This window comes from Gavialis gangeticus, unplaced genomic scaffold (assembly GCF_001723915.1).
Source record: "Gavialis gangeticus isolate Ggan-Ray unplaced genomic scaffold, GavGan_comp1, whole genome shotgun sequence".
NCBI lineage: Eukaryota > Metazoa > Chordata > Crocodylia > Gavialidae > Gavialis > Gavialis gangeticus.
In genome coordinates this window covers 81,351,380-81,361,327 of record NW_017729024.1, presented here as the reverse complement: position 1 = coordinate 81,361,327, position 9,948 = coordinate 81,351,380, and the positions used below count along the sequence as shown (strand labels likewise).

At 42.3% G+C, this 9,948-nt stretch overlaps 1 protein-coding gene across 1 annotated transcript in view; it reads right to left on the bottom strand.

Moving 5' to 3' along the window:
* AUH (AU RNA binding methylglutaconyl-CoA hydratase) overlaps positions 1 to 9,948 on the bottom strand; it is a 275,169-nt gene that overhangs the window by 239,707 nt on the left and 25,514 nt on the right. The window contains exons 2-3 of the mRNA XM_019517296.1: positions 5,724 to 5,791; positions 5,538 to 5,625 (exon numbers count right to left, since the gene is read on the bottom strand). Of these exons, the coding sequence (XP_019372841.1) occupies positions 5,538 to 5,625; positions 5,724 to 5,791 (156 nt within the window). The remainder of the gene's footprint in view (positions 1 to 5,537; positions 5,626 to 5,723; positions 5,792 to 9,948) is intronic.

The window sequence follows — 9,948 nt, the reverse complement described above, 5'->3', positions numbered from 1 at the left end:
CTTCTAATGTAAGCAGAGGCTTTTTTTCCTATTTTTTTCTGGGTTATTTTTAAGCGATAGTGCCTGGGGTTGTGGACGTAGCCATAGGGGTCTGGGGGTGCAAGTTGGGGGGTGAGGCTGGGTAAGGCAGTGATTGGAGGGGTTGCAGCAGCTGGTGGGGGATGGGGCCAGGTAGGGCAGCAATCGGGGGGCTGGGGTGGGGCATGTGGGCCTTGCAGGGGGTGGTAGTGGGGGACAAACCCCCTGTTGAGGGAGCTGAACCCCCTGTTGGGGGGGTGTAGACCTTGTGTGGAGGCTGAACCCTCTGTTGGGGGCCAAGCCCCTTGTGTTGGGGTCATACCTCTTGTGCGGGGGATGAACGCCTTGTGTGGGGGCAGCAAAATATGTATTCATGAAACCTGTATTTAGAGTTCATTTTATTATAAGAGACTTGCTTTAACACTGTAGATACGTCAATAAAACATTGTCCAACCGATAGCTGTCTCCGCCTCTCTCTCTTTACAGTGATCTTTTGTTTTACTTGTGGAGGAACATGGATTGGGAGTATTTTAGAGAGTGACTTTGGGATTTTTTTTTTTAATCGGGGATTTTTCAGTTTTCCAATAGGGAACTCCAAAATTCCTACTAGGGCAGCCAGTAGCAGGACCCTGCTTACTCAGAGCTGGCACCTTGGACCCAGCTGGCTGTGGCTGACCTCCTGGCCAAGTGGGGCACAAGGGGTAGTCTCTCCAGGTACCAATTGGTTGGGCCCCAGAAGCTCCTGAGAGCTAGCAGCCCTGAGCTACTTGCCAGGGTGGCTTTTTATACTGCTGGGGCCAGGACAGGGCAGCTTTTTATACTGCTGGGGACAGCACAGGTGCTGGGCTCTAGCTTCCCCTAACTGAAGATCTGGGAGGAGCTAGGCAGGGTTATTTTGTCCCAAGTGGTACAATTTGCTCCACAACGAAGTGCGTGTCCGAGCACGTGTGCTGAAGCAAAAAGCCCTGGCTCATATTTGCACTGCTTCTATTTGAGCTGCTGCAAGCACACATGCTTGCATGTGTGGACGCGCCCCAAGAGGTTGAATGACAGTACCACCTCCCAGGATCCCAAGCCCAGGGTCTGCCTCCTCTATTACTCTCCTCTTGCTGCTGCCTGTCTCCAGGGCCCCCATTCCTCCTCCTCCATCTTCCACTGCCTGCACTCACCACTGGGGGTGGGGTGGGGCATCACACAACCTGTGGATCTCACAGCTGGTGGACTTGGCAGGGAAGCAGAAGGGAGGCAGGGGAGAGACACCCAGGATGCTGGAGATGCACGGTGGCAGGCGAGGCCACGCAGTGCAGCCCATGTGGCATACAACCTGTGGCCACTAAGTTGGACTGCCCTTTGTTGAATTCTAACACACACAAAGGCAGCTCATTAAAGTGGTACAGGGAATGGAGACTTTTGGTTATGAAATATTAAACAAGAATGGTTTGTTTAGCTTAACAAAGACAAAGATTAAGAGAGGACAGTAGTACTTTTTACAAGTTTATTCACAGGATAAAATATTTGGAAGAGAGAAGAGCTCAGGCTAAAGAAACACGGGCATGAAATCCAAAGGCACGACTGGTTATGAACAAATTTAGATTGGAAATTAGAAGATGCCCAAAGGAGTTAAGTTTTGTAGCCTGGAATCCCTTCTGAGTAAAATAACAAGAACAAAGAATCTGACTCACTTAAAGTGAGTCCAACCTTCATAAGGTAACAGTATGATAGAGAGCTATTGGCTTAACAAATCAGTACATGTAACATATGGAATCAAGTATTTACAATCTCCACATAGGGTTAACACAGATAACTCCTTTGCAATGTGGCAGGTATCTGGAAATCCAGCGATGCAGGTGTTGCGCTGGTTGCCTGTAAGACGCAGGAAGAAATATTTTCTCTATGTAAATACTACTGATGTTGAGTGTATTGAGGGTGTCACAGTCCTTTGAAGCACTGGGGCATTGGCCACAACTAAGAGTTGCTTTTTGACTTGGGTGTGACAATTCTCCTGTCTGCACTTAAAGAGGGGAGAGGCCCATGGCCACAAAGACAAATTTGAGGTCAGGAAAGAATTATTCCCCTAGGTCTCCAGGTCAGGTCAGCAGAGAGTTACGGGGCCCAGTGAACTCACAGCCTACACGGCTGGAAGGAGGGGGCAGAACTTGGCTATTCAAGTGGCAGCGGTAGCAGGGGCTCATGCTGCCTGCATGGCACGGGGACAAGGTGCTGGGCACAGCAAGAGCCCTGAGCAGCTCTGTCCTATGGTGTTCTCAGCTTTTCTGTTTTTTTGCTTAGCATAGTGTACAAGAATCACAAATGACAATTCTGGGAAACTCTTGGGCAAATACATGGAACAAATATAAGTGGCCCAGGAGGCCACTTTCAGTCCTATGTTTCTATCGCAGTTCTGGCTACTCATTCTGGTTTCCCTTCCTCAAGCTCTCATCCCAGCAACTCATAGTCTCTCCCATAAGAGCTTACCATCTCAGTCACTCCCAGTCCCCAGTATCCACTCCAGCCCAAATCCAGAACACAAACTGCTGTAAAAATTGTAGCAGTATCAAAGGATACTGATATAAGCTGCTACAATGCAAACATTACAGCTAAATGATTCTGTAGCAATATAAGTGTAGCTAAACAGCTTCAATTTCAATTGTAATTCAAGACTCAAAGTTAGGGTAATTTAACTAACTCATATCACACCAAAACAAGACATAACAGTTAGCTCCCTCTTATCTTTTAAAACAGCTCAATGATACATTTGTCCACACCTCCAGTTTCCTTACCCAACAGTCCCACTTTTCACCTGCCCCAACACCTAGTCCCATTCTCTGTTTGGTGGCCTTTCTGTAAATCCAATCATCCCCTCACACCAACCCACCATCAGATCAGATCAGCTCTGGTCCCTTTTGTGCTTGAATCATGTAGTTTCATCCTCCATGCTGCCAGGACCCAACGGAAGAGGTCACCAGGAACACGGGACAATCCAGATGATTGCTGCTGGGTGCTGCACAGGCCAGAGCTGCAATTATAAGGAATGCTCTGCTAAATACTAACTTGACATATGCCCAATATGGAGGAAATATTTGGGGAATATTCCCCATCTTGATAAACCTTTACTACATATATGTCAAATGCTTTATTTTTTTTTCCCCCAAAAGCCAAAGTAACTTAGCCAAATCTATATACATCTCATGGAGGTCAGAAAATGACAGAGTCCCAGCATAAAGACCTTCCTCTCCTCTGTTAACTGTCAAATCTCACCTTTCAAGCATTGGAAAGCTATAATTTTCCAAAGACGTCACCAATGTTTTGCTTTTCTTTTGAACTATGTATGAAAGGATATTTTTGATTTGTGTCTTAAAACTTTTTCTCTCCCACCCTTATCTTGGACACAAGTGAACTATTTTGGCTGAAGTTTTCAAAAAATAAAATTTTAATTGGGGCAGAGAGGCATATAGAAAAACAAAGGACCATTCCAGTTTGCCAAAGTTACAAGCATATAAAAACAGTATCCTACAAGAGTAAAGTATCAACCACCTTAAGAGGTGGTGCTACCTGACTCTTCCACCTACCTGAGCAAGCATATTTAAAGCTGTTATGTAGCTCTGTAACATGCTGCAATCTGCAGCATAAACCAACACTTCCTACTTTTCAATCATGGAGAAGCAATAACACTCTTTGGAGCCAATCACAGCTTTGAGAAACTAACCAGCAAAGGGTGTTAAATTAAATGAACCAACTACCATTGGAGCCCAAGCACATCAATTCAATGACCTACCCAAGCCCAGGTACAAACAATATACCAGTAAAAGTGTAAGTGATCAGAAACTGGTCTATAGCCGTAACAGAACAGAAGGTCAATGCCCAAAGCCAGTCTATACCCATAAGAGACATTTAGCACACACAGACTGCTTTAAAAATGGCAGAGCCCAGTTTAAGATTTGCCCCCCACCCCCATATCCTCAAAGAGCAAGTGTATGTTCTGTTCACTACCAATCTAAACTATACTGCTTACAGAAAACCGCATAACTTAGATCAATTTCACCTCAGGCTTTTTAAATGTCTATACTTAGCCTAAGTTCCTTTTTTCCTCTGAATGAGTGCTGATAGTCATGAACTCATGTTTCCTACATCTCAGCTACCAAATCAGTCAAAAAAAAAAATTCTGAAAAATATTGTTTGGTAGCAAAATTCATCAAAAGGCTTCCATAGGTACAGGTATAACTCACGGTGCATTTTTATGCACTATTATGATCCTACGCATTCCCCATTCTTCAATAGTTATGCACATTTATTTAAAAATGTGGAACAGGAAGTTGAAAAAAAAAATCAATTGTTTTTATACCAGTGTATTTTACAGTTTCATATGTTACTATAACAGGTTTCACAACTCCAAACTGAAAATAAGAGGGCATCCTCTTCTGTTTACCATTTACACTCCACGAGAGCGATTTAAAACCACCAGCTCAGCTCTACTCTTGCTTTGCATTTGTACTTTTTAGTTATTTTCCTATTTCAAAAGGTTGATTTATCTGTGGTTGGTATCCATTAAGACATTATGATTTGAAACTGAACAGAATCACTTTTATGTATCTTACTTTCTGCTAATCATGAAGATACACTACACATGTACATAGACTCATTTTCTATTTTATGTTAAAAAGTGATAATTGATGCATTTCTTATTTTACTAGATAACAATTTTTTCTTTTTGATCCGTGTCAACCCACATTTTGATGGAAAATGGCATTCAGTTAAAAATGAACAAGTCACATTTTCAAATACTGTTTTCATTAGTTTTAAAAATACTTGGCATACTGGATATAGAATGTTAAAAAAAGGTTTTTCATTTAATATTTTTAGGTAGCAAACTAAATTAATTGCTTCTGGTCATCTGCTTTAAGTTGTAAAAAAATCAGTAGATCTGACTCTCTCACACCAATTTTACTCAGAGTATGGGGGGTGGGAAAAAAGAGAGGAAGGGGAAGAAGGTAAAATGCTTTCCAAATTGTTTTATCTAATCTGAATGAATCAATCACTACCCTGAATTGGATAGACACAATAAATTGATTTGTACATCCAGTTTAATTTTGTAACTAAATAAAATGAAAATACTCTCTTGACACTTGCAGGAGTGGTTACAAGCATCAAAAGCTAGCTTAACATTTCAACAGACTGATTCCAGGTGGTTAGCCAATAATTTCAAACAAATTGGTGGTTTCTTTAAAACTGTGAAAATAAGCATGTGTGACTTGAATATTGTTAAGTTTTTGAAACTTCAACCGAACGTAGTTTTTCACCACAAAGGGTGGAATGTATTGAATCTGATTAAATCATTTACTACCAGCAAATTATGTTAGTTCCTTATTAAAGGGGGAAAAGAAAAAAAAGTCACATAAGTTTTACTTGCTACTGAGATGAACATGAGCAAATGATACAATGCTTCCTTTGAATCTTGGCCATTCCTACTGTACTACGAGACTATGGATTTCTAACTTCATAATAAAATTAAGTTTGCATACCAGCGCAGAATATCCCAGGGACTTCACTCCGGAATATAACAGTTCGTACTTTCTTATCAGATTTCAAAGCATCCACAGCTTTTGACATCTACAGAGAAAAGGAGGAGGGGAAAACCAAATACTTTTCAAACACTTAATTCAAATGTTTTACCTTCACATTAGAAGCAGTTAGTTTTTTCCACTTACCATTTTTAAAAGATTTTTATTAAGTGCATTCTTGGCATGAGGTCTATTTAATCCAAGCACCACAATTCCTACAAGGGGGAAAAAGAAAACCTTGAATAAGTATATGAGACACAAAGGGGGGAAAAAATGAAACATCTGTGTTATTTTAATGCTAAAGTGATACCAAGAGAGGACTGAAAAAAAAATTGTACATACATTATCGCATCTGATTTGCCCTGCAATTTCTTTACTTTACGCTTGATGATATTTTCAGACTGCTTACATGACCAACAAAAACAGCACATAATTTAAGGAACTATTTTAATAACTAATGGCCTGATACATACAAACATGCCCTTAAATTTCAACATGTACTTGCCATGGTTGCATGCATAAGCTGGGTACCTGTATAAACAGTTTTGTTGTATAATCACGCCACATACCTACTCTATGTCTCAGCTCAGGCAAGATAAACATTTCAACTGACAACTCTTATTTTTAAGATTATCAGGTATTTGCATTTGTCTAATACATATCTTGACCGACTCATTCAATTCTTAAAAAATAGGATTTGTATTTGTTAACAGAAATACAGTGGCTTTTTGCACATAGCAATATGTCAGCTTTGTCTATGTCAGTTTATTCTTTATGTCAAGATTACTTCTAATTCAAATATTCCCTGTGGTTACAGGAATAGATTATACATGCACAAAGTGTACATCTATAAACAAAGTGGGTCTGAGTCTCTCTGCAGAAGTAGCAAGTTCTTTAATTTTAGGCTTTAGAGTATACTCAAGATCTTTTATTTAGTAAATTTCAATGATTTGGATGGTGTTAGAGTGATGTTGCAGCTGTGATGGTCCAGGAATTGTGCTAGGCAAGGATTTCTTATGGTGATATCTTTTATTGAACCAAATGCATAGTTGGGATAGTTATACAAGCTTTTGTCCTGAAGAATGTCTTACATTCAAAAGCTTGTCTAACTCTAGACTAACTATGCAATTGGGTCCAATAGCAGATATCAGCCTCAGAAAGCCTTGCCTTTTGCAAGGATTTGGATGACAGTAATAAAAAACTTCTGGGAAAGAGGTATGGTCTTTACTACTTCAATGACATCCTTTTAAATAAAACATGCGCTTTTTGGGTATGTCCACAAGGTAGAATAGTACAGAAATACCAGAAATAGCTCAGTACACACTTAGTCCCAAACCACCAGCAGTAGATTAGCATTAGAAATGCTGACTGGGTTAACAGATTCATAGATTGTAAAGCCGGAAGGGATCACATTGGGTCATCGTGTCTGACCCCCTGCCCCTGGCAGGAAAGAGGACTGAGGTCAGATGACCCCAGCCAGGTGACTATCAAGCCTCCTCTTGAAGACCTCCAAGTCAGATGATAGTACTACCTCTCTTGGAGCCCATTCCAGATTCTGGCCACCCTTACTGTAAAAAATTTCTTCCTAATGTCTAACCTAAATCTACTCTCCACTAGTTTGCACCCATTGTTCCTAGTTACTCCCTGGGGCGCTCTGGTAAATAGCGCATCACCACCGCCCTGTTGTCCTCCTTTGATAAACTTGTAGGCAGCTACAAGGTCTCCCCTCAGCCGTCTCTTGTGAAGGCTGAAGAGATCCAGATCTCTCAACCTCCCCTCGTAGGGTCTTTCACAGAGGCCACTAATCACGCGAGTGGCCCTCCCCTCTGAACCCTCTCCAGATTCCCCGTGTCCCTCTTGAAGTGCAGTGCCCAGAACAGGACACTGTACTCCAACTGAAGTCTGATAGAAGGAGCATCACCTCCCTTGATCTGTTGGTCATGCATCTGCTAATACACAACAAGGTGCGACTAGCCTTGTTGATGGCTCGTTACACTACTGGCTCACGTTCACCTTGGAGTCAACTATGACTCCAAGATCTCTCTCAGCCTCTGAGCTGCTGAGGAGGTCGTCCCCAAACCTATAGGTGTGCTTGGGATTCCTCCTTCCTAGGTGGAGTACCTTACATTTGTCTTTGTTGAACTGCATCCTATTTTGTTCTGCCCACTGATCTAACCTGTCCAGGTCGGCCTGTATCTGCTCCCTGCCCTCCAGTGTGTTAACTCTGCCCCATAACTTGGTATCACCTGCGAACTTGGAGAGGGTGCTCTCTACACCCTCATCCAAATTGCTGATGAAAATATTAAATAACACCGGTCCAAGGACTGAACCCTGCAGGACCCCACTGCCCACCTCCTTCCAGGCCGAGAACAACCCATCCACCACTACTCTCTGGGGGCAGTCCCTAAGCCAGCTGGCCACCCACCTTACTGTGTAGGCATCCACTCCCCACCCTGCTAGCTTCCATATAAGAACAGGATGCGAAACTGTGTCAAATGCCTTCCTAAAATCCAGGCAGATTACATCAGCCTCAGCTCCTGTGTCAAGGCACTGTGTGACCTGGTCATAAAAGGCTATAAGGTTTGTCAGGCAGGATCTACCTATGACAAACCTGTGCTGGTTTCCTTTCAGCATTGTTTCCCCTGCTGGGCCTTCACAAATGTGCTCTTTGATTTTTTTTCCAGTATTTTCCCAGGGATAGAGGTAAGACTGACTGGCCTACAGTGACCCAGCTCATCCCTTCTCCCCTTCTTAAAAATGGGCACCACGTTGGCACTTTTCCAGTCCTCAGGGATCTGGCCAGAGTACCAAGAGCTTTGCTCTTCTTAGTATAGCTGACCTCAACTTTTAATGTTTCCAGTTCAGCAGCTAATGTAAAGATCTAGCTTAGAAATCTCTACACAGCACAAATAAACTGTCGCAAAAAGAGACTGACAATCTTGTGGTAAATTGGTACTAATATTACAGTACCTAGCTGAAGCTTCTAAACGTTATCATTTTCTCTGCTAAGGCTAGGAATAGATGTTGCCAAATGAAGTGAATCAGCTACAACAGGACAAGTCCCAGCACAACTGATCCATTTCACTGAGTGAAACACATCACCCGTTCATCTTACAGGACAATGGGTGATGTGAAGCTCCCAGGGGAGCTCTGTAAGTAGGGAAACCTTGGCTTTCTCTGCTTAGTGACATGCTCCAGAGTCCTGCACCAGCATAAGATGGACACTGCAGTGTGGTCCCAGGGCTAAGGCCAGCAATCAGCTACAAATCAGCTGAATGGCACTCCCAGGCCTGGGACCACACCGGAGTGCTCGACAGGTGTCCAGGAAATCCCAAATGGGGGAACCCAGGCAGGCACTGCATGGACTTCAGGGGCCTGTTACTATGCACCTCAGAAATGGGAATTCCCAGATTGTGCAGGATGGGTTCCTGACACCCCTATATTGCCTGCTCAGGGTGGCTGTAGTGCATGGGCAGCTCTGAGTTGACCACACAGTCCTGTCATAAACCTAAGAGACATCTGCTGCAACAAGTGGCACAAATTGATACCACCTCTGTTGCCACCACAAATTTTGGCCATTAGTGGCACAATAAGGGGTACAGACATCTGTTTGCTTGGCTGTTGTGCCACCATAATTTTTTTTATGGCAGCACAAAGGTGGTATCTGTGTCCACCCTTGTAGTCACACAACAATGAAGCACCTACTGTTCTTATTGACAGTTAAATTTTCTGTGTTTTTCACTGAATTAATAACTGTTGCTAGGATTTATAACAACATACAGTTCAAGCTGAAACATCTCCTTCTAGAATCAGAAACTTCTTCAGGGTACCCATATCAGCCTACCTTTCTGTCTTCCTTTTAGGCAAAATTCATTACATTTTTAACTAAATGTTTTTGCAGAGGAGTCTTACAATATGTAAAAATAGAGAGACTTGTAGTATATGGTATACATGAAACATCCCCCAAACTTTTATTAAAGAGGCATCAGAGCGAAGCTATATCAACTAGCAAGAAGTTATAGGAAAGAATTAATAGGTGCAATCCAAAATAACAGTTTTGCCTGCCCAAATCCAGAAGTTCTTAGGAGTTTGAGGTGAGAAAGAAGGTGAGGTGGACTGTCATCCTCCCCCACAGCATATAAACAGAAGTAGTAATGCTGGTGTTAAACCCCAAAAACAAAGTGTTAATGTATTAATTAATTTTTGCATTTAACTTAATTAGCTAAGAGTGGGGGGAAAAGTCCTTTGCAAGAAGAAAATAAAGCCTCAAGAGGAAAAAAAAATGCATAAGCCAATTCTTCCGACCATTTTCATATCCAGTCATAACCCTACCACTGCTGTGCTCCTCTCCAAAAAAAAAGTGTGATTAATG